The sequence below is a fragment of the Aphelocoma coerulescens genome, chromosome 1, assembly GCF_041296385.1.
Source record: "Aphelocoma coerulescens isolate FSJ_1873_10779 chromosome 1, UR_Acoe_1.0, whole genome shotgun sequence".
Lineage (NCBI taxonomy): Eukaryota > Metazoa > Chordata > Aves > Passeriformes > Corvidae > Aphelocoma > Aphelocoma coerulescens.
Genome location: NC_091013.1, coordinates 77,550,908 through 77,575,716, shown reverse-complemented (window position 1 = coordinate 77,575,716; position 24,809 = coordinate 77,550,908). Strand labels below are relative to the sequence as shown.

Sequence of the window (24,809 nt, the reverse complement as noted above, 5' to 3'; positions counted from 1 at the left end):
GAAATACTATGAGAAGTTTGACTCATCCTGCAGATTATTTTCTGCACAAAATCTTGGCTTCTTGAAAACTTGTAATAAGTGCTGTATATTTTGTTTGTCTGTGATTGTCATGTTCAAGATGTTTGTTTACCCAACTTAATATACACAAAAACTTTTGCGATTTCTTTGTACCAATACATGATTATGCCTAACATACTGGTCTGAAAAGCAAGAGGCGTTTACATATGTTGAAAAGCACATGCAAAATCAGATCAGAATTTTCTTCTAGTACAGATTGCTTCAGAGATATTAAAAAAAGACAGTTTCAAGCACCATTTGTGCTGAATTAGCATCAAAACTTTAAGAGGTGCTGCATTCTACCTGTCTGAATTTCAGGAAATGCGCTGACATTGCTCAGACAAATCTGAAGTTCTTAGTTTCTTCTCTTGGGTAACTAAGTAGGTTTCTCTCCAGCAGGAAAACAGCTTTCTGCTATTCTGATAAAGCTGTTTTTCCAAGAGACAGTTACTTTCAGCTTCTGCTTAATACGTTAGCCAGTAAATCTGTCTTTGTGCATTTGATTGATGTCAAAGGAGTGATGCAGAATTTGTAAATACAAATGTGCTGATTCCAAGGAATTTTAGTTTGGACTTTTCTTAAAAGGTAGTTATTCAGGTCAAAATGTGAATAACATTTTGTTAATAACTAATAATAGTTAATAATAGTTATTAATAACAACTATTTCTGGAAACGTAGAGGGAGTAACCTTTGAAGAAAAACATTACGATGGTAAAAAAAGCAGAACAAACCAACCACAACCCCACCCCTCTTTTGTGTCACTGTGTCAGTACATCATTCTCATAGGTTTCCTGAAGCACAAAATACTGAATCCTTTAAGCTGCGCTTCCCTTGTTAGAGAAGTATTTGGTTTTGGTAATGTGTTGTCTGAGTTAATTCTAGTTTCATGCCTTGCTTGAAACTAATTTGAAGCGGTTCATTTTATGAGCAGAATATTTAGAGGGTCAATATAAATTTGCGGCAAAACCCAGCAGTATTTTGTTGGATGAGTGGTTAGTCTGATGTACTAGAGAGGTCCAAGAATGTTTTTGGTTTTAGTTTTTGATAATTTATTGCCTGGGGGAAAAAAAAAATTACAAATAATCCATTCCCTCTATCACCCATTGATCTCATTTATCAGCTTGTTGTCACTGGAAGTAGTATTTGGGGTGCTAAAATGAATTGCCAGCAATGTGCTGAAGCTCTCAAAGAAACTGATCACCTTCAGCAGTGGTGCCTCTTCATCACAACTGTGCAGAGAAGTTATGGAACAGTGACTTGAATTATGCCTTTAAGAAAAGGCATCTACAAATTACTTCTTTCTCTTTTTTTACTTACTCATAATGTTCAAAACAGGATTCTGTACTTATTTAATAAAAATAGACTTAATACAAAAGCAAGTTTAATTAAAACTCATAACTGGAGATGTCAGAATGCTTATCATAGGTCTGAATATACTTCTTTCTAAATTTAGTTATATATTCTGAATTTCATGATGGATATTATGTACTCAGTGCTTTGGGAAGTCATGCATAATGTAACAAGGATATTCAGTTAACAGTACCTCTAGCAAATGTTCTCTGTGCTAATGTTGTATGCCAAGTACAATGTGATATAACAAATTATTTATTTATTTTCAATAGTTCATTAAATTTTATCCTCAGAATTATGTGAATCTGCAAGAACTTTAAAAGGAAGAGCAAGCCATTTAAGATACATGTGTGAGGAGATAGGTTTGTGCATGCAATCAAATCATAACTGGATTTTATAATCAGGTTGCTCTGCTGAGGCAGAAATAATTTTAGCGACTCCATAAAGCTGAAATCCTACACTTGAATGTGGCAAAGACTTGTAGTCCTGAAGAAAGTAAAAGTACTACTTTAAAAATAAAATGTTCCCCTTGCAAAGATATGTGACTGTGCAAAGAGGACCAGGCACATAAGGCCCACCATTTCTCAGTGGAGAAATACTTCAGTGCCTCTGAAACCAGTTTAAAACTCATAGTTCTTTTGTTTCTTTTTTTTTAGCATAACAGATGCAAAAGGTTTCTAAGGAAAAAAAAGGTGTTGGTTTTCATATTAGGTCAAGAATTGAAGAACTACACAAATCTACATCATCCACCACAGGTAGTGGAGAAAGTAGCATTTGAATATAATTTCTATATATGGGGTATGTTATAGTTGCTCCCTTCAGATTTTCGTCAAGATTGAAATACTAAAGACCAATGGCTGCTAATTGATCCTTGAAGATGAGTCTCAAGGAAGATTTACGTGGCCACAGGAAACCCTGTGTGATCCTTTGGCAGTTTAGGAAGTACTAAGCATAAGAAGTTTAAGCACTTGTTTCTGCCAGAGGTAAAACACCCCAGCAGGGCAATATGTGGCAATGTGTTTACACTCGAGCCACTGGATGCTGATTTCCATTTGCTGTTCCTGTCCCCAGTACTTACTAATGGATGGCAAATGGGAATTGTAAGGAGACTGTGTAACACCAGAAAGTCAGGGCAGCAACTGAGCTGTTTGCACTGGAGTTCAGAATGAGCAGTAGTTAGGCTAAAATCACTTATCCTGACAGCCTTCTAAGCATGTTATGATTTATTTTCAAATCAATGAGATTAATATTTATCCTTGTCTCCCTTTTCTTCACATATTCTATATATGTTGCAAATATTTGGGGGAATGGGGAAAAACCATCTCATACTTAGTAATAACATGATAGATAAAAATCATCAACTCAATAACAATTACAAAAAAAGTTATTAAAATACATATTTTAATTTTTTAGATACATTCTTTTATTTTTGAGAATTTAAAAATGGTGGATAAAATGAAGGTATTAAGGAATGACCTATGAAAAAATTTAAAGAAAGAAATTTAAAGAAAAATCTAAAAAAATTATTCAAGAATAAAGTTGCTGATTAATTTTCAGGTAGAGATATGATTTCGAGAACAATCATTAACAGGGAAAATTAGCTACTTTTTATAACAAGTTGTATCCTTTCCTGGTTCTGAAATACTTTATTTTTTTGATATATTTGATAAGTTAAATTCAAGGTGCCATTCAAAGTTGAAAAACGTTAGGATTTGAAGAACTGGTTATCTTTGTTTATTCTAACCATCCTCTTTCAGCCTGTGAATGTAAATTGGGTTTGAGTCTTTTAGCCATACCAAAATCTCCTACAATAGGACTTAGAAGTAGTAAATTTTGTTAGCAGCAGAGAATGTATACGTAAATATTAAACTTACAATACAGCATCTGCTTGGATCAACTTAATTTTACCTCCACCTATCTGCTGTATTTAAGATGGTCCTATTTAATTAGTAACTTTTTAATAATATGCGTATGATATATGTATTTTAGAAAATAATTAAAATTCTGGTTGAAATCAGTTTCAATTTCAGATGGAATAGGAGTCAGCTTGACACTAACCATGATTAAAAAATGAATAGTCATCACTAGGCAACTAAGTGATGGCTCTTTCATAATTTGCTAATGGAAAAGGAAAAACTAGGACTTTAAATAATTAGCATAAAACAGTGCATACACATTTTGTGTAAAGTCCAGTATAAAACAACTGTGCCTCAGAATACTGGCATTAAAGAAAAAAAGTAGCAGTGATTACATGTGTAACATACTGTGGGAATTAAAAGTTTCCTGATTTTAATGGTGTTTATAATTAGTGATTCAAATCACGGATTTAAATGGATCCCCCCTGATGTTGCTCTCTCTGATTCCTTGAGAAATGGATGTAAAATAGCATTGCTTTAGTACAGTATGAAGCGTGCAAGTTTGTACCTGCCTGTGCAATGTTAATGACATTATGTCCAGCCATACCTAAGTTTGATCATTCAGACAGTTTTACCAAAATGTAATTTTCAGGGAGTTAGATAGAGCCATGTTTCACAAAAGCTATTCCCACAGGAGCTGAATGCCAAGGTAATCAATCATACAGCGTACTGCATCCTGTTGTTATGGATATAATACATTATTTATGCAGTATAAAGATTTTTTAGATGCTGTTGAAATGAACAGGCAAGTTAATGAACAACTCTAGGTTATAATAAGTTACATGAGCTGAAAATTGCCATTTCCTAGGTTAAAATTTGTATAGATGCCTTCAATGCTTACAGCAAGTTAGAAACTGATTTGCTGCAAGTGTGGACTTGAAGGGAGCAGCAAGGATTCGGTTAGAAGTCTGTAGTACATTAATTAACATCTACAGATGAGTATTTGTGTGCCACTTGTATTTCTTACTGAATCCAAAAGTTGTTACTCAGTTACTGGAAATAAGGTAAAACTTTTTGGCAGCAGTACAAAGCCCAAAGACTATTTGAGATAGCACAGTTTAGATTCTTTAGCAAGCCATTGCATAGGATATAATTAGGCACAGATTTAGGCTTTTGATGGAAAATTGTCTCAGCTTTCAATTTTCCCCTCATTGCATTGTTCCAAACATTTGGTTTTGTTGAGAATGAGATAGTCATCTTCACTGGATTAGTTTAATAAACTGTGGTATTTGTACGAGAAGCCCTGAAAGACTGATAGAAACCAGAACAGCAGTGGAAAAAGTAATGGCTTCCATGAAATGAGGGTAACCTGCTTCCCTTCTCTCTGTCAGATCTTTTGGTTGGTTTGAAGGAAAATTTGCAGTCATACCTGTAAAGGGATTTTCAAATTGTTATCATTAGCACTCCCTGGCTGAAGAATTCTGGAGCTGAGAGATTTCCAGGGTTATTGGCACAGCGCTACTGTTACTCACCATGCCTTGATATATTTTATTACTGTTACCTACATAATTTTTAAGCCCATGTAAACTCCTGTATACTTTGGTGAAACATTCATGGCTTTGGCAAAGAAAAGAGGTGTCTTCGTGTATTCCACCATGCATTCTTTAGTCTGTTGCTGTTGATTTCATTCTTGTATATCTGGGACTGTTATTCCTCTTGGCTGTTCTTCTACATCCTTTGCAGCCAGCTCCTGTGCCATTCTCATGCCTTCTTGCTCTACCCATTTCCTTCTCTCTCCCATTTTTAAAATAGCTCCAGACAGCTCTTCTCTCCCCCTTGGTTCCTTTGTCATCCCTGTCATGTCCATCAGATCTTTTCTTGCTAATCTTCCTCTCTTAGGCCCTCACACTTTTGCCTTAAAATTCTTCCCTGTTTGTCTTTTGATTCCCACTTCCACACTGGTGTTTTGTACTTTTTGAGCTGCCACATTTCTTCATGGCCTTCATTTGCAATGTAGACATGTTTCAGTTCTACTCAATAAACAATTATCAGCCTTCCTCTCACCTGTTGGTCATTGACTTGGCCTTTCCATATCCACTTCAATTTTTGGGGGTTTGCAAATGTGACCACACTCTGTTCTGGTGTCTCTCTTCTCTACTAGCTCCTCCTTTGTAGTTTCTGGAATATTAAAATCTTCAGTCTCCTTCTGTGATAATTTTTTGCACAGCCTTTTGCCTTTTTTCCTTTTCTTCTTCATGGAGAAGAATACAAATTCATGTCTGTACTGATGAATCTTATTTCAGTCTCTCTACTCCAGCTGTACCTTTCTGCCTAAAGTAAAATCTTAGCTGATGGATTTCATGGGTTAGGCAATACTCAAGAAAAAAGTTCAACCTTCTTTGCTACCTTCTTTCACAGTCACTCTGGGTATCACCAGATGCCTCTCACTTTAGCCTATGCCTTAGTATTGCCGTGGTCACCTGCTGGTGTTTATCTAAATCCTTCCTAATTCTCCATTTGTCCTTTCATTTACCACAGATGATAAACGTGCTCTCTCCTTCCTGAAGGTTCTCCTGTAGGTTCTCCCTGTACTAGCATTGCCCAAGCCTGCTGCACATATTATATTTTACTCAATTCCTTGAGTAACACTAACTCAACAATTATTCTTAATTTGGATTGGATTCTTTGCTTTGAAGTTGCTTTACATTATTTTAGACCTGAAAATTTGTTTTTCTTTCAATTAGTTGGCCTGGAAGATCTTGCCTCCCATAAATCTTTCATGTTCTTCATACTTGTCATTTCTAAGACATGCCTGTCATATTTTTCATGTAGATACAATTGTTATCAGGTGATATAATTTTCTGTCTGCTGGTGGATGGCTGCCAGTCTACCTCAGAATTGTATTCAGTTTCCTCATCCAGGTTCCCCTCTGCAGCAACGCTTGTGGAAATACCAGAGGGCAGGTCTCTCTGCTGTGTCATGCTGGTTGCTCAAATCTTCCCCAGGCAGCTTGTCTCCTTATCATTCATCAGTCTGGATTCATCTGTTCTCTTGTGGCTTCTACTTAGCCCTTACTCTTTTTGTGCCAGGAGTTGTCTTTTGCAAAATTTTGTAGAAAGGGATTCATGGCTTAAGAAGGTGAATTCAACAACAATAAAAACAATTAATAATAAATGACCCTGCAATTCTGCAGCATTAGCCAGGTGCTTCTGATTTACTGGTTATTTGTTTGGAAATGTGAACAAGTATGAAGCTATTGCAGCTGCTACTTTTGTCTGGAACAAAGGCTCACAAGGTCTTGTTCTCACAGCAAGCAATTAAGTCAGTGCCATGAGCAGTGATGTCTCTTCTGTGTTTCTTTTCCTCACTTCATGTAGAACCACCAGAAGGAGTTAAAATAACTTTCACTGCCTGGAATTAATTTTATTCATATTTTTCTCCTGTAAGTATGCTGTTTTATATGCGTATTTTGTACAAGCATTTAGAGGACGTGACTTAAGCAGTACAGTGAAAACATAAAGATCCTGTCATTGGACAAGCACTTAATGCCAGTGTAGCTCTTTGTTGTGTACTGAATACAAATCAGTTGTTTCAAGAAAAGAGCAGAACTAACCAGTTCACAGAATTACGAGACTTAAAAGGTTTCCTTTCTGATTATTTCATGTCAGTGCTGCTGTCGATCTGTTCCTTCTTGAAAAATGCCCATCACTAAGCGAAGAGTGATCTTTGCCTGCAGCCTCTGCTGCGAGTGGTGCTGGTGGTGGTGGGACACTGCTGTGTCACAGCAGGGGGTGCAGCTCCCTGAGGCTTCTGCAAAAGTGCCCGAAAGTGATACAGAGAAGGTTCTCTCATGTAGGCACCGTCTCTGTGGACATATGCTGAGATTCCCTGGAGAAGACTGATGTGTTGAAATGTTTGAACACAGACACTGCTTTGGAGAATTACTTTCTGTATTTGAGCTGACAGCCATGACTGCTGTGAACCTGAAAGTGGACAGAAAGGAGAAGTGTAAAGACAGTCCAAGGGTTATGTGTTGAGAACATAAGTTCAAAAACATTGTTCTGCACTGTAGTGCTCTGGTTGGGGTTTTGTTGTTCTTTTGGTTTGGTTTCTTTTTGACAGGACCATAGACTTTTGGACAAGTATGCTTGCATGTTTAATTCTCTCAGACTTTTTAAATAATTTCTTTTTACCCTGCTGCTTTCCAGAATTTAATGTATTTCAGCATGTATTTTGCTTTTAGTGCTACCCACCTAGTTACTTAGTTTCCTTTCTGTTGTATTATCATGAATTACGTTTAAGGTAACAGTATAGTTGTTTTATCCTGATACTTGTCTTCCCTATTGCTAAAATCACGTTGATGATTGTGGCTAATAACAACTTAGAAGAAGCTTATCTTTACAATAAGTATTCTACATGGGTCCTAGAAGAACAAATTAGAAAAGGAGAAGCTTAAGGTCTAGTTCTGAGACATATTCATTATAATTGAAATGCAAATACATTAAAGCAAAAGGTCTTTGAGTAGATTTAGAACTCACCAATTTCAATGAGTTTTGTGTTTTCAGTGCTTCTGAACCGTGCTTGTGGCAGGAGCCATTTCCAGCACAAATTGCTTTGCTATAGTTACACAGAAACTTGAATGTCAGAATATATGTATCAGTGTCTGCTAGTTTGGAACACAGACTTACCCATTCACTGACTATAAAATGTGGGGCATTTAGGAATGCCAAGAAAGAAAATTAAGTATTCTCACGTGCCTTATGTGAGAGCTCTGGTAAAAGTAAGGTTCTGCTGGCTAAACTAGGCGGGCTGTCTTATTTAAGATCTTGGATGGCTTAAAAAGAAATAAAGAATGACTGGATGAAATTGAACCTTAGTGTGACTGCTAGTGATTGGGAATGGTGAATGATTGAAGATGAAGCTAAGAGTTACCTGTCCCTTCTAGTGAAAACCAGGAATTAAATTCTCTGAAGTGGTGTGGAAACCAGGAGCTATTACCGACTCCTTCCAGAGCCCAGAGATCAGTGAGATTGTCTTAGTGCAAGGACTGTGTCTGGCTGACTAACCTGGGACCGTGGTTTCCCCAGTTCTTGGCTACCAGCCTTTCTGGCCAGAGCCATGGAACACTGATGCACCTTAGATGGTATGGAGGGTAGCTGTGAATTTTGGCATGGCTTGGACAGCTCTGTGTGTGTCAGAGCAGCATGTAGTTTGCTCCACTGGCTCCCAGTCAGTTTTCAGTATAGGCTAGGGCTTTTGTCTTGATCTTCAAAGCAACTGTTGGATCAAACACCCTAGCAACATCAAAGGCTGCATTTCATTTTTGAACTGTCAGAATAGCTGTATTCCTTTGGGGCAATGTACATGATGAAATACCAGAGCAATCATTCATCAGCTGGGGACATTGGGGTGGGTTGGGGGTACAAGCTATGAAAAAAACCCAAACCTGTGAGGTGATCAGGAGAATCCAGAGTAAAATGTTTTAAAGGGGCTGCTGTAAAACCTCTCTGTGTATATAAATGGGTTCCATCATAAACATGATGCAACTTCTGTTTTCATCTGAAAAAATATTGTCAAAAAGAAGAAAATTAAGAAAATTGGAATGCTGTCAGATCTTACAAGGTATTTTATTTTTAAATATCCTTTTATATGAGCCATAATATGCTAAACTTTTAAAAGTTGTGTACCTGTGTTGGGCAACCTCCTAGCAGTATTTAGAACTTACCTTTTCTTGGCATTACAATCACAAGCACCTCTTACTGGGAGAGGCCATAGTAGCAAAAACTGACGGGTGGCACAGCTCAAAAAGGACATATTGTGCAAGTGTGGCTCCTGATGGACTCAAATTAAGTGTGATCAAATTCTAAACAAACCTTAAAAGTTTTATTTCCAGCTAATTGGAAATATTCCCCCACTGTGCTTTGTAAAACACTATGGACAGAACTGATAGTGCCTAAGAAATTATTTCTCCCCTCTCAACCTGGTTGCCAGAAACTGATAAATTGCTTAAAGGGTTGAACATAAAAAGTGCAACTCTAGACAATTTAGTTGGAGGAAAAAACCCTATTACATCAGATATAAATTCAGTACCATAATGAATATATATTTTAGAAATGAAATCTTGGTAAGTACAACTTTTTTTAAGGTATGTTCAGGTTTTCACTGTATTTTTTTCAGTTCTCCCTTTTCTCCCCTTCTGATGGTAGTCAGATAATTACCACCTGAGTGCCTAATGCCTGGTAGAAATGAGACATCATTCTGTTTTTTGGAACATTTGAGTCTCTTGAGTGTCTGAGGTACATCAGTTTCTTCATTTTAAGTTTCTCTTAGCCTGCCTAACTAATTTACTTGAGCTCCACCAGCCATTCAGACCTCTTTAGGAGGAGAGGAAGATGTCATTATGTCTTGTAACAAAGACAGAAGTTGAATTAGAGGTATTCTGTTGATCAACATGGCAAAAGCTCTAGAGGAGCCTGCCTTGTCTGTGTCAGTAGGTGTATGTTTTCAAAATGACTGCAGTAAGGTCATATGTGATTGTTGTTGACTTGGTACAATGTGGAATGTTGAAGGCAAGAAGGTTTCCAAAAGTTCCAGCACAGAAATCTTGCTGAATTTTTCTAAAATGTTGAGTTTGCATAAGAAGAATCTCTTTATGCCTCAGAGGGAGGCTGTGTGAATGCAAAAATGTTTGCATTCAGTGTCATGCTCAAACTGAAAGTACTTGTACGGGTTTCTGTGGAACTGAAATTACAAAGCACAAGGGCCGGTGTGGTACAAAGAGAGAGCTTGTCATCCCTGAGCAGAGTGAAAAGATGATTGCCACCAAATCCAGTTCTCCTGGCCAGCCTGTTTTGATGTCTTCAGTGTGAAGCGTGGCAGGTTTCCTTCCACAGTTGAACTTCACAGTAAATACACACTCCAAAGTGTGTGTTTCGTTGTCGCCAGCCTTAGACATAAAGTACAGGCTGTCAAAATCTGTTCTTCTAATCTCTTTGGATGGCAGTTGCCTTAGGACAAGTCTAATCCTGAGTCTGTAAATTGCATCCTATTTGTATGTGAAGAAGTTTTACACGTGTCATTTTGAACTATGATTTTACTTCTTTTCTCCAGCTCTTGTGGTGAGTAATGTGAAGTCACAAGATTTCTTCTTCCTGACTGGCTGATATAAATTTGAAGTGAGAGAGGAAAAATAATGAGTTTCTGTTGTTCAGCTTTGGATGATAAATGTTCCTGCTCAGGTTCTTAATAATTTCAGGGTCTTAGAAATATTTTAATGAATATGTAAGCAGTGATACTTATAAGAAATACAACCTCATGATTCCTGATGAATGAAAGAGGCATCTTTGCCAATTATTTCTTTTGCTATAGCAAGCATTATGTTTAACACTTCTCTGCGTATTTTCTCTTGGAAAAAATTAATATGAATATGTAGTGAAAGTGAAGGTTTGGTCTGTGTGTCATAATGGAGAATATGAATGAATAGCCCAAGTCTTAAAAGATGACTGCCAATAGATGTTAGTATTACAAACTCTTTTGCATGGTGTCACTTGTACATATTAAAAAATACATTGTTCCATACAACAGCTTTGAATGCTACTTCTCTTTTTCTCTTCTTTTTAAATATAAGATTGGTATGTACTAGTTGTATTGAAAGAATAGGTGCAATTGGAAGGACAAGTAAAGAGCAAATATTTAATGTTGTGATAAATTAAAATAAGCTATAATTTAATGCAGAATGATTTTCAAATAAGAAAATTCATTAGCAGAAAGGTGACCTTCAAAATGTCTTCTGTGGAGTTAGTAATGCTCTGTAATATTGTACTAAAGATGAGCTTGAAGATGGTTTTTTTGTAAGCAAAAACCCTGCAGAACCAAAACCAATTTTCTTGTGAAGTGCTACCTGAAGTTACTGTGAACCAACATGCTTTTCTGTCAGTGTTGTCACCTTAGGAAGCTTATAGTGTTGAAGAGTCTGATGATGCTTTTAGTCATTTTATACACCCAGCTATATAATTACCTTTACTGGTATTTAAAGTAGTAAAGAAGAAAATGTGTGTTCAGTATGTTTTTCCTCTGCTTTCTGATTGCAAATCTGGCTTTTATGCCTTTCTTCTGCTTGCTTTCAGTACATTGCAGAAGTGTCACTGGTCAAGCAAGAATGGACTCTTGCAGTGGTGACTAATCTTACCCTTGACCAGCTCATTGCCTTTCACTCACTCTATATGCAGATATAAAAGAGACCATTGGTATGGTTTCTATTTGGCTTCTTTAAAAAAAAAAAAAATTAATTTTTATTGCAAGAAAAGGTAGGTGCACATAAAGACTGGTCTTTAAAAACATGGTGATAGAAATGGTGAAAAATCAAAACAAAAATTAACTTTAAATATATAATGATGTGAAGTTATTCATAGAATGAAAGATCATTTAAATGAGTACTGTTTTAGAAACTCAGCTGTATGCATGTTGATTAGATATGTAAACAAAAGGTAGCAATGTCTTTAATTATAGTTTCCTGGAATTTGTCTTTGCTTTCCAGCATAAATATGCATGGATCTAGTGTTCACATTGCTTAGAAATGCCTATGAGCTTTCCATCTGCATTTCGGTGTGCATATACAATTGCATATGCCCTCCAGTCTGGTTTTTTCATGCCTACTAGAAAAAATTTGCAACAGTGGTGCCATCAGTTGAGGATTAAGTGAAGCAGAACCTACTGTATCTGCAAAATTAGTCAGCTTTTTTTGTATTATCCAGTACTTTTATGGAGAAGCATCTTCTGTGCTCTCTTTGTTAAGGAATTAGTGAGGCAGTGCCACACCCTGGGGAAACTAGCCAATGCCACCAGCCTGTCCTGAGACTTGCTGTAGGGACAGGGGGAAGCTTGAGCCCCAGAGAGGAGGGGTGAGGGAGGGAGGATACCTGAAGAACATGTATCTCTTGTAGAGGATGGTTGAAACTCCCTTAGAGCAGTTAATTTAGCTTAAGCAGCTTCTTGGTTTTTAACTGAAAGAACACCCAGATGAGTTTTAAATCAGAGTATTTCATTAAATTCACCTAACAGCAGTGATTTATGTGTCCACATGTGAGTATCTCTTTGCCAGTGTGTTTCTGAGGGACAGTAAAGCTGCATATTGCTTAGACGCTTGCTCTCAGATGGCTGTTGATTAGTTGCTACCCAGATCTCTCCTAGATTTGGTAGATTTAAGATTTCAATATTGCAAAGTAGAATTTGAACATAAATCCTTGTGCTTCCTTTTGTAATAATGTTTCTTCAACCTTTAACAAACAGCCTTGGAGAAGAGCACTGATGATGACAGAAATTACTCTCTTTTCCTGGCTGTAATACTGGTGGTCTTTGCATTTGAGGGCAATGGTTTCTGTTACAGCCTCCCTATTAATGGGGTTGTGACGAGTAACATGGACTTGTTTGCTTGTCTTGTAACTCTCCATTTATCACCTGACAGGTTGAAGAGGAAACAGTGGCCTTTCTTGCTCACAGTGGAAGTGAGGAAGAGTTTGATCCAAGCACTCTCCCAGATCCTGATAAATATAAAGACTCTGATGAAGAACAGGATTCAGAAAGTGAAGACAGCTATAGGTATGCACCATCTTCCACGTTCATTTAAAAATGTTGATGTTTTTTATAAACTGTTTTGTTTACAAATTCATCTTACAGTCCTCCTCTTTCTCACAGTACTTAGTATAAAAGTTTGTGTGTTAGGTACTGAACAGAAATCTGAGCTAAAGGCTATTATTTTCTTTTGTGAAGTTATATGAAAAAGATTTTTGAGTCAGTGTTGAAGGGATCTCAGGGAGACTGTTTCACGTGCACAAATCTTGACTAATACCCTGGAGGTTTCATGTGTTTCCATGGCGGATTGACCCTGTCTGGATGCCCGGTGCCCACCAAAGCCACTCTTTCACTCTTTCACTCTGTCACTGCCGTCCTCACCTGAGAGAGAAATGTAATGAAAGGCTCAGGGCTCAAGATAACACCAGGAGAGATCCCTCACCAGCTACTGTCATGGGCGAAGCAGACTTCACTTGGGAAAAAATGAATTTATTTATTACTGATCACATGACAGTAGGGTAATGAGAAATAAACCCGGATCTTAAAACACTCCCCACATCTCTCTTCTTCCCAGGATTAACTTAAAATTTTTTCTACATCCTCAGCAGCACTGCAGGATGGGGAATGGAGGTTGCAGTCTGTTCATCATGTGTTGTTTCTGCCAGTCCTCAGGGGAGGATCCTTTCCCTGCTGCCATGTGGGGTCTCTCTTCCACTTCCACAATCTTCTTCAACTCTTTCCTGTGGGCTGCAATTCTTCATGAACTATTCCAATGTGGGTCCCTTCCATGGCATACAGTCATTCAGGAGCAGGTTCCTCCAGCGTGGGCTCACAAATCCTGCCAGCAAACGTGAATGTTCTCCAGCATGGGCTCCTCTCTCCTCCAGGTCCTGCCAGGAGCCTGCTCCAGCATGGGCTTCCCAAGGGGTCACAGCCTCCTGAGGCTCCATGGGCTGCAGGGGCACAGCTCTGTGGGCTGTCCTACGGGCTGTGGGGGAATCTCTGCTCTGGCACCTGGAGCACCTCCTGCCCCTCCTTCTGCACTGATCTTGGTGTCTGCAGGGCTGTTTCTCTCACATGTTCTCACTCCTTACTCTGGATGCAGTTGCTGTTGTGCTGTTTTTTCTCCCTTCTTAACTATCTTATCCCAGAGGCACTCTCACTATCACTGATAGGCTCAGCCTTGACCAGTGGTGGGTTTGTACTGTTTCAGAAATGCATTTCTCTTCTGTCATATTGCAGGTTCTTTCAGTGTGGAAGGAAAAATGTGGAAGTAATTTGAGAATTTGGATGATCTCTTTGCACCTGTGCTGTATTAAATAAATTTGTGCATGGTAAAACTTGATAAGTTCTATGGTTCAGTATTGCTCAGACTCTTCAACGCTCAAATGAAGTGGACTCTGAGTTTGAAGTAAATATATAATAATAAATTAATTTAATTTAAAACAGTGTTTATAACTGTATGAACCAGAAGATTTTGTTTCATGTAGTTTAATAGAAAAGCACAGGGTGGGAATCAGGATCTGTAGTTGATGCCAGCCAAATGTGGGAAGATGAAGGGATACTGCCTGCAGTCCTGCGTGGTTTACCGCAACAAGAAGGCCGCTTGTGTGTTTCTGACAAACAGTGTATCGTGTAACAGGTTGAGAAGGATGATTTTGACACTTAAATGGGAGCATAGGTTTTTATTTTGCTCTCTTCTAGATGTCTAAGTTCATAAAGCTTTTGCTTTTCACATCTGAATCAGATAAATCCTAGGGACTCGATTGTCCTTACCTATCTGTCACTGAATGTTGTGGAGTCAGTATGACTGGGTGTGGGACATGGATTTAAGGACTGGGTAGCCCTAAGTTAACAGGCTAGTGGCCATGTCCCCTGGAGCCTATTCACCAGTGTGTGTCAATAGAACTGACAAGGATGGGGAAGTGCATTGCTTTTTCTGAGCAGCAGTAAATCGCTCCTTCTTTGTGCAAGGGGGAGTATATATTCATACATCATGTTTTGTATTGATCCTTTCCTCAGAATGTCAGCTAGACTCAAGATTAGCTGTGCTTTAAGAATAAAAGTTGACAGAGATGGATGGATTTTTGGCAGTGGTAATAAGTGCAGACTTCTGTTGAATCAGTGGCTGATCTGGCCCCCCTGGAGTTAGGGCACGTGCTCTTAAGGAGAGCTAGGACTCAAAGAAGGTCAACGTCCTTGGTCATTTTCCCTTCCTGTGGAGTAGATTAGGAAAGAAAGAACGTACACCAAAGAAAAGCAGGTAGGTTTCCTTTTGTGTATCTCTAGACATACCGACACTGAGCATCAAAGCTGACTTTGGAGCTGGAGAACAGACCACTACACATGTTATAGAAATGTGGTTTCATCAACAGTGCTTACTGGAAACAGTCTTTGGCCTGTCCTACTGCACCAAAATACACTGAGACATTGCCCAGAAGAGGTTTAGTTGGCACGATCTGAAGTCGCAGCAGTTGTGGACAATCACATGCCAATACTTGTGCCCACACCATGGCCAAATCCATTTAGCCTGTAACAACATGACTGATATTCCTTGGGCAGGCTGTGACCAGAACAGGATCATCCATCACATGCTGCACTGTCACCAGAGTCATCAACGGCTCTGCATTCCAACACACCCCGCTCGGGCACTTCTAGAAATGCAAAGGTTGTTTGCAGCTGCTCCAAAGTCAGCCTTGATGCTCAGTGTAGGTATGTCTGGTGAGGTGCTCTGAGCACCCTGTAGAAGACTTTTGAGAAGGAGCAAGATACAGTGAAGGAAATTAATTTGGGGCTTGATTGTTAAATCAGTGCTCATGCCTCATGCATCTTTCTTGGAATTGCTATTGCATTGTATGATGAGCTGCATTTGGGGCTGGAAAATATTGACCTAATGATTTTAACAAAAACAAATCAGCTGAGAGTAGCAGACAGTCAAATTAGGCTTTGAGATTAGAAATCACAACTCTATTCTGTTTTACATTTCCAAAATCCAGCAATTTTGCTCAAAGTGTTGGATTAAAATAGAAGTATGTTGGGCTACACTAGCTGCTCCTTCCTTTAAGGGGGGAAAAATGCTTCTAAAAGGGATAATTCACAGTAAGTATGTGAGACCTAGGGTATCTTTCTTCAATAGTCTTTAAAAATAGACCAACTGTCCATGGTTTCAGAAGTCAAAACCATTGTTAATATTCTCTCTGTCCTCCCATGGAATTTTTTTTAATCTGGGGGAGCTGTACAAATCATGAGTTAAATTTGCCTTTGCATAAAATTCCCTTCCAGCCATACCTCTACAAGCAGAGTAATTAATGACTTCAAGCATGTAATATGAGATTAATTTTTGTATATCTAGCAACATTCATCATATTTGGTTTAAGGCTATCAAATGTAAGTTGTTAATGAGGTGAAAAATCTAAGAATATAGAACAGAGTGAAAGAAAAGCAGCTGGATTTCTTAAATATTCATTTTGCAGTCAGATTGAGTTTTTGGTATTTCTAATTCCTCAGCCTCTTAAAATAAAAAATGCTGAGGAAGAACAAAGTTCCAGTTGACCTCATCATTACCTTCTTTAAATCTTTAACGAGTGTGACTGATCACATTACCTCCTAGACCAGCATGGAAAAGATCTTGGATGTGAGGAGAAATATCTTAGTTCTGGTACTGTTTTGTTTGTGACTTTTTGGACAGTCACCAGGTGACAAGTATGCAAGTTAGTAGTCAGTGCTACTTTGTTGTGTGCCTTCCTTTATTTATGAAAATTATGGGCAAATTGCAGTTTCTTGCAGCTTCTTACAGCAGGATGCTGATGTTGACCTCCTGAGTTTTAGGTCATTCTTATTGAGGTTGACATTACTTTGTATTTTGAGACGATTCATCAGCAAATCATGGTGCTCCTTCTAACATGGATTATTCAGGTCATATCTGTGACTTTGTGTAGGCCAGAACTTAATGTTGTGATGGCCAGAAAAGCACCATAGGGGAGACATTATAAAAGGTCTCAGTTTAAAAGCCTTGGTCATTCTGATGAGCTGCAAAATTGGACATTGAGATATTGAATTGCTCTTGATAGAGGCTTATATGTTCAGCTGTAGAGATGTTTTGATTTATATCAGTGGAGTGGCCAGTAAGGGAATCATAGAATCATTTAGGTTAAAAGAACCTTTTAGCACTGCCAAGTCCCACTAAACCATGTCCTTGAGTGGCAAATCTACTCGTCTTTAAATACCTCCAGGGATGGTGACTTCACCACCTCCCTGGGCAGCCTGTTCCAGGGCTTGGCAGCAAGTCTTTTTGATGAAGAAATATTTCCTGTCATCCAATCTAAACCTCCACTGGTGCAACTTGAAGCTACTTCTTCCTGTCTCTGTCACTTGTTACTTTGGAGAAGAGACCGGCCCCCATCTGGTTACACCCTCCTTTCAGGCAGTTCTAGAGAGTTCTAGGTCCCCTCTGAGCCTCCTTCTCTCCAGGCTAAACACCCCCAGCTCCCTCAGCTGCTCCTCACAGCACTTGTGCTCCAGACCCTTCCCCAGCTCCGTTGCCCTTCTCTGGACACGCTCCAGCCCCTCAATGTCTTTCTGGCAGTGAGGGGCCCAGAACTGAGCACAGGATTGGAGGTGTGGCCTCAGCAGTGCCGAGTACAGGGGGACGGTCACTGCCCTGGTCCTGCTGGCCACACCACTGCTGATCCAGGCCAGGTGCCATTGGCCTTCTTGGCCACACACTGGATCATGGTTAGCCACTGTTGATCAGCACTCCTCGGTCCTTTTCTTCTGGGCAGTTTCCCAGTCACTGCCCCCATCTTGTAGCACTGCTTGGGGTTGTTGTGACTCAAGTGCAGGACCTGACACTGGCCTTGTTGAACCTCATAGAGGTTCCTCTGCCCATCAATCCAGCCAGTCCAGATCCAGAAAATAACTCAGTGCAATATATTTTAATTACCATTTCTATGTGCTGTAGCATTCTGACAGCAAGTAAGGAAGAAGCTGCACTGGGCTTTATGGAAGGGACTGCAGTAATTAATCTTCATTAGGATTGCTGCCATGGCCTTGTGAATTAAAATTTATTACATGGAAAAAGTTTTGGGCACAGCATGTTTGATTAGCAAAATGCCAATATTTATGGGATAAATTATTCCTAACTTTTCTGAACTGTATTTTACTAGGAGATTCATTCATTATTCCTGTACATTTCTTTGGGAAAGAGCTTGTGTGCTTTATTGCAGCCTGGAAACTTGACTCATGGCCTGTAGTTCAGTGGTAAGGGTGTTTTTTTTCCAGAGGAGTGGTGGTAAACCTAGGCTCCAAAGCGTTCTCTGATAAATGTTAAGTGAAGCAGAGCCTGTCTGGAGATCTTGCAGGACCATATTGTTTAAACAACAGCAACTTGGCTGTGTGACTGCGCATTTCAAATGTCTCATTCTCAAGCATTTAAAATCTAAACCCTATGGCTTGTTAAGACATTGCTTAAAGCCCAGAAGCAAGCTAAATACTAACAATTAAAGCTTTCTATTTTTCCCTGGTATTACCTGAAAACATACTTGTGAGTTTATTTTGTAGTAGTTTAAAATTAGAGTTTCTTGGTGTATAGCAATCATGGTCATAGTTAGATCCTGTTTCCCAGATGCCATCCAAATATGCTAGTGTTTGTTTTAGGGACAGGATTCATAAACCATGCTTTAATGTTTGAGTAATAAATATTACCTGCCAAATGATAGCATCTTACTTAGTGTTACAGCTGTGCAAATGGTGGCTACAGAAATTACTGTGCCTCTTGATAAGTTGGCTCCTCACCTGTGTAAGCACAAAGTAAATCCTTTCATCAGGCAGCCTCAGACTGCATGGATTGTTCAGGCAGCTGGAAAGATAAATTTCACCAGATGGTAAAAGGAAGGAATTGTAAACCATCTGCACGTGCCACTTTTGAAATGTTATCAGCAGAAGACAAAAAGATGCACTGGCCTTGGTTTGGATCTGAATTGGGGGTTGCTTTCTAAGTGAGTTGTTCTGCTAGAAAATAATTTACCTCAGAAGAACCTTATTTTGGCTATTTGTGGACACTAGCTGGTAGTGCATCAGTTTGTGTGTTTGTGAGGAGTAAGGGGCCATTTATGTCCATGGAAAATGACCGACGGTAAAAAGACTGGCTCTGCAGGGTGACAGGCCTTCAGTTAATGGAGACTGAGGAGGAATTCATTTGACAGTAAGTGCGGAAGTTATTCCCATATAGCTGCTTTTGCACACTCAGTCCATTCACATGTGGAGCTGAGAGTTATGCCTGTTACATCTCTCCAAACAGCTAAGGAGAAGCACCCTGAATGAGCACAGGATATGTCTGAGCATCGTGATGCCACGCATTTTCCGTCTTCCTTTTGAAATTGCACTGTTGCCTTTTGTAAAATCTACAACTCTGCCTGCTCCTCCAGAGTAGTACAGCCCCTTTCCACCACCCAAATCAGCGCTGGTAAAAATCCATCCTGAAGGAACAGGGATGGGAGTTGGACTTGCTGCTTCAAAGGCCCCTTTCAACCCCAATCATTCTGTGGACAGTGAGTCTGTCTTCCTTCTGTACGTCAAAATTTGGAACATCTTATTCGCACTTTTCACATGATTGTCTGCTTACCTTCCTAAGCTGTTGTTATCAAATACTGTTTTGCATCTACTTTTTGTGCATCACAGAAACACAACTATTTAGCTCTCTTCATTGCTTGTTGGTTTTGCTGCTGCTGCTGCTTCCTGTGTTACACATTCCTCTTTATTCACTTCTCCAGTTCACAGCCCAGCTGGGGTCAAATTAGTGTGAAAATACACTTGCTAATGTGTAGATGCATCTTCAGTTTACACTGCTAATCAAGCTGCACAATCCCTCAGTACCAGTAAGAAGCAGCTTGACTCTGCAGAATCATACCACAAAACTTACAATGAAAATTAATTATAATTATGTTCATGTGCTCTTGTTCGTGGAAAAAAGTGAGGAATCTCACAGTTCAGTTCCTTCTGAATGTGCTTTATATTTAAATGTTTTACCTTATGGTTATCTAGGCCTATGGGCCTCTGAAACTCCAGAAGTGATTATAATTTTTGGTATTTAAAGTCTGCTGTTTCGTAACTTGTAGGTACAAATGCATAGTTTGTGAGGTTTCTGCAGTGTTTTAATTGCTAAGATGTTTTAAACTAATGTCCTAGATGAAGCATTAGTCAATTATGAATGCAAACTGGGCTTCAGAGTCCATTCAAAGACTGGAAATAATTGGCTCTTTTGCAAACAAGCTAAAATGCTTTTATTTAATGAGGCCTTCCTTGTGCTTTTAAAGTGAACCCCTACAGTCTGTCCTGATCAAAGTGAACACCATGAAACTCCAGCACAGACCCACACTGTCCACTTGGAAAAGTGAGAATTCTTAATGCTTCAGTATATTTTCATATACTGTCAGTATAGCTTCAGCATTTATGGAATATCTTAAGCACTACAGAGAGAAATATGAGAGTCCTTTCCCCAGAAAAGGAATGAAATGTTGGTAGCGAGCCCTGAGAAGCCGCCCCCAAGCAAATGACAGCTCAAAGCCTGCAAAGTTGCTATATCCTGTGAATGATAGGAAGAGTGAGTATTTGGAGCAGTCATCATCTATTCATGGAATCACTGAATGTTTTGGGTTGGAAGGGACCTTCTGGATTATCTAGGTCCCAACAACCCCTGCCATGGACAAGGACACCCTTCATTAGACCACGTTTCTTTACACTATTTCTCTTGGGTAGGCAGGGAAGAACAATATAAAGGTAGGGTATTTCATTTGCCTTGTGGAAATGCAGGGTGTTTCTTACAGGATTTCCCTCCTTTCTCTGGGCTGTAATGAGTAGTAGGCAGGAGGTGGCATTGTTCTTCTATGAAAGGTGGGATGGATAAGAGAGGGGGGCAGGTCACACATGTGCAGCCCACCAGCACAAGGCTGTCAGATCTCGTGTAATACCTCCTTCATCTCTCTGGAGGGGCAGCCAGAAAGCACAGTGTACAAGCTGCATTGTGCTGCTGATCCCTCTCAGAGAGCATTTGGGGACTTGCTGAAAACTGCCATCTTTTGGGGTTAATGTTTGGGTTAGGCTGGTTTCCAGTGAGTGGTGAGACCAGCATTTCACAGACTGTTAACTAGTCCTATTAATGGAAAAAAATAAGGTGGGCAGCTGAATGTGGTTTGAATTGGCATTGGGTTCCTCTGCTGTGTTGATTCTAAGGACAGTATTGCCCAATTAGAGCTGTTTATTTTAACTGCTGTTTCTAATTGTTAAGTCTCTAAACAATATTTCTGAATGAAGCGTTTCACAAGCATTGCATTTACACTTAAGCCATTGTAAAAATTATGGACAGAAAAAAATTCTTGTTGAAACTCTTTTTGTAAGTAAACTGAATTTTCTGAGTAGAAATTTGACAAATTTTAATTGAAAATCTGAATTCAGCCAACTTTTTAAGAAAAACCCAAGCTCTGTTTCTGAACTTTCATTTTTATTTTTGTTACATTTTAAAAACTACAAACATGGAAAGCTGAGAATGCTGTTTTGTTTCAGTTAGCTTGTTTGGATGGAATGGTCTGGGGTGTGGGGATTTGCATTTTTCTGGTTTTTGGGTTTGAATTCTACCCTACAGTATACGACAACCAACTCTCCATAATCTGGTTCACAGATCTTAGAATAGATTTTATTATATTAGATTGTTTAAAACTTAGGTAAGAAGACTTACAGCATTTTTTCTATGTTTTGGACAAAAAACATGTGAAGATACATGAAAGCTCTGTCTTTACTCCCATTGTTGTCACGTGGCCATGTGGTAGAAGCCAGGGTTATGAAACAGATTGGCAGCTGTTTCATCCAGATTGAAGGCTGCAAAAGGCAATTCATTTAAGTCTTAAGAGAAACAGCAGCAGAAGTAGGAATTCACCAGGGAAAATTACTGGGTTTGGGCTTTTCCTCTTCCTCTCATGGCAGAGGTGGTTAATAGCGTCTAAGGGAAATGTCTGAAAGAAGGGGAAAGAATGATCAAATGAGATAGTCCCAAATCAAAACTGTATTAAGTGTAGGATTTGCCAGCGAAATGACAGTTCTTATATTTTTATTTTTGGTGCATATTTATTGTAAGCAAGATCTTGAGTGCATGTCAAGGTCCACTGACACATTGCTAAATCAGTTTTGTCAAGTTGTCTGTTGCTGTATTAGACAGCAAATATTAGATAAGTCTGATAGCAATATCTTGATACACCGTAATCAATTAAGACAGAACATCCACCAGCACCTCGGTCTGAGAGCAGCTCTAATTTAGACATTCAGAGTCCATCAGCTTCCATTGCTTCACCCTTCTGAATTGTAATTTTGTTTGCTCTTATCTTGACACAAATTTGCCTTGTTTAAAAGGAATTGTTAGATTACATGATGATACTGATTACCACAGTTGTTAAAAAGACTAATTGATTTTTTTCTGCAGTGAACTTGAGGAGAAGAGTGGAAGAAGGAAGAGGAGCAATAGCAACAGTGCCACAGCAGAAGAAATGCCATTGAAAAGAAAGAAGGTGCAATTCAGCCAAGAGGAGGATCCTTATTTGCCATTAGATACTGGGCTTTCTCTGGCAGAGGATGAAGAGCTTGTACTGCATCTGCTCAACAGTCACAGCTAATTATTTTTCTGCAGGTTTTCTTCTCTGGGACATTTCCACAGTTTTGTCAGTAGTTTACAGAAAATGAATTTGGCATCTGGGCAGCTGGGTACCAGTGAATGTAGATAAATGAGTTCTACATGCAATGGGATTGCCTTAGATTGCCTTATAGATTATAGCCAATATTTAGTTTGATTTATAAGGCTTTCTAAATGAACTTTTCAACCTAAATCCCAAGGTGTCATTTTGCAGTAGCACGTTCATAATTTTAAATCTCCCAAGTTTTGAAGTAATTATCTTCTTTTATTTTAGTCTTGCTTTAAATGAAAACAGGATGTTCCTTTCTTGACTGTGCCAGGTTTGTTATTTTGGAAGATATATGTGTACTAAAATTTTTAAGGAAGAAATACTGTTGGCAGCTCAGATAATATTACTTAAAAATAAAGTACGTACTTTCTTCTGTGTATAAGGCACATATTTAAAAAATATTTTAATAAAAATTTCTAGATGTAAACTTAATGGTGTCTCAGCTTTGTTATGAAAGCATACATTCATCCTTCAGGTATCATTTCTGTTATGATTCTGTCACGGATGTTACGCAATTCAGAAAACAACTTTTAGAGGCTAAAACCGAGTCTTGTATTTGAATCCCATATGAATGAGAACACACTGTCTCAGAGTTGTGTCTGTTTGTTCTTTCCATATGAACATATTAAATACTTCTTTTTTGTCAGTATCACTTTTTCCTTTTTTTTTTTTTGTTTTTGTCACAGGAATCTATCAGCACCTATTCAGTGCAAACCTTTCCTCTTCTCCCTATACCCTATACTGTCTTTTAGCTCAGTTACCCAAAACTGAAAATATACTGCAAATTCTTGTCTCCAAATGTTTCTTTCACTGTTCTGCCAGCAGGCAGGGTATCATAAAAACAATATTATAGGCAGAGCACATCTGCCATCTGCTCCTTCCTGACAATGTGGAATGAGAAGAAATGACTGAGTTTCACAAACAGCTAAACATGAAAGATGGAACCTGCTTGGCAGCTGATGCACAGTGTTTGTTTAGTCTACAGTGCCACAGCGGGCCTGGAAAATGTTGTGATCTGGGACCAGCATCACTGATGAATCTGTTAATGAAGAAGGATCTGCTGTGGTGCTGCTGTGACTGGTGCACGTGTCCCATGTGCCATCATGTGAATGACTGCAGTGAATGTAATGAGCAGCCTCAACAAATGTCTCTGTGCTGGGATAGCAGAGCTCCTGCTCCTGTAGCTGTGGAGGAAGGCAGAAAACTGCAGTGCAGAGAGCTCCACCAACAGAAAGCTGAGATTCAGAGATGATTTGGATATGGATGATAATACATACAGTGGTGTGTACTTCTTAGAGGTATTCACAGATTCATGGTGTACTTGGTGGTGGTCAGTTGTCTTGCACATCACCTGATGTCTCTCAAATCAAAGCTTTGCTCTAAGAAGTGTGAACAGAGTTTGTTTGGGCAAGCAAGTAAAAAGCAAAAAGATTTACTGTTCCTGACTAGAATATCCCTTTTTGTATGCTGAAGTGGGAGAGAAATATTCTTCTGAACAGTAAGACTAAAAATTAAATTATACATGTTGGAAGGATTGTGGTGCACTTCTGATCTTGTGCTGATTTTTTAATTGTATGCACAAAAATAATTTTTCAAGTGCTTTTACATTTATAATTTTGGATAATGAAGTTTCTAATGTATTTGTGTTGTTTGATATAGAGCCATTGTTGCTTGAATCCTTATGAAGTTTGCCCATCTACTTCAAATGTGTCCATCCTTGAGGGCATGAAATGTATATAAAGAAGCCATGTGAAAAAGAAGAGGAAAGGGGCTTAAGGCAGATAGATGCTCTATGCCATGAGTGTATGTAAGAACAGGTAACTGCTGCATATGCTAGAAATAATAAGACAAAAAAGCCAGCATTCAGCATTTTTGGGAAGTAGCTGTGGTTCTGGGATATCATTCCCATCAGCTGTAGATCTGCTTCAAGAGGCTTCACACCAGCCCCGCTTTTAGCAGTGCTTTTCTGGTCCAAGAAAAGAAGCACAAATACACAAACCAAATACCAGTCTCAGGACTGGCTTGACTGAGTGGTGTTTTTCAGGGAGCTTGTTTCAATCCACACCTGGGGACCTCTCAATCTCATGCCAGAAGACCTGGGATGTGTGTTCAGTGTCAATGGGCAGGTGGAGCAGGGCTGGCTGGGCATGCCAGCCATCATCTGTCTCCTTTTCTCCTGGTCCTGGCGTGCCATTGTAGCATCAGAATAAATCCCAAGCTTTTGCAAGGTTGTACTTCATAAGCATTATAG

The 24,809-nt window shown here is 39.0% G+C and overlaps 1 protein-coding gene across 1 annotated transcript in view; it reads left to right on the top strand.

Annotated features, from left to right (window-relative positions):
* The window catches only part of DDX10 (DEAD-box helicase 10), a 160,136-nt gene extending 137,151 nt beyond the window's left edge, over positions 1–22,985 (top strand). The window contains exons 17-18 of the mRNA XM_069014291.1: positions 12,727–12,860; positions 22,303–22,985. Of these exons, the coding sequence (XP_068870392.1) occupies positions 12,727–12,860; positions 22,303–22,492 (324 nt within the window). The 3' untranslated portion in view covers positions 22,493–22,985. The remainder of the gene's footprint in view (positions 1–12,726; positions 12,861–22,302) is intronic.
* The last annotated feature ends 1,824 nt before the right edge of the window (positions 22,986–24,809 follow it).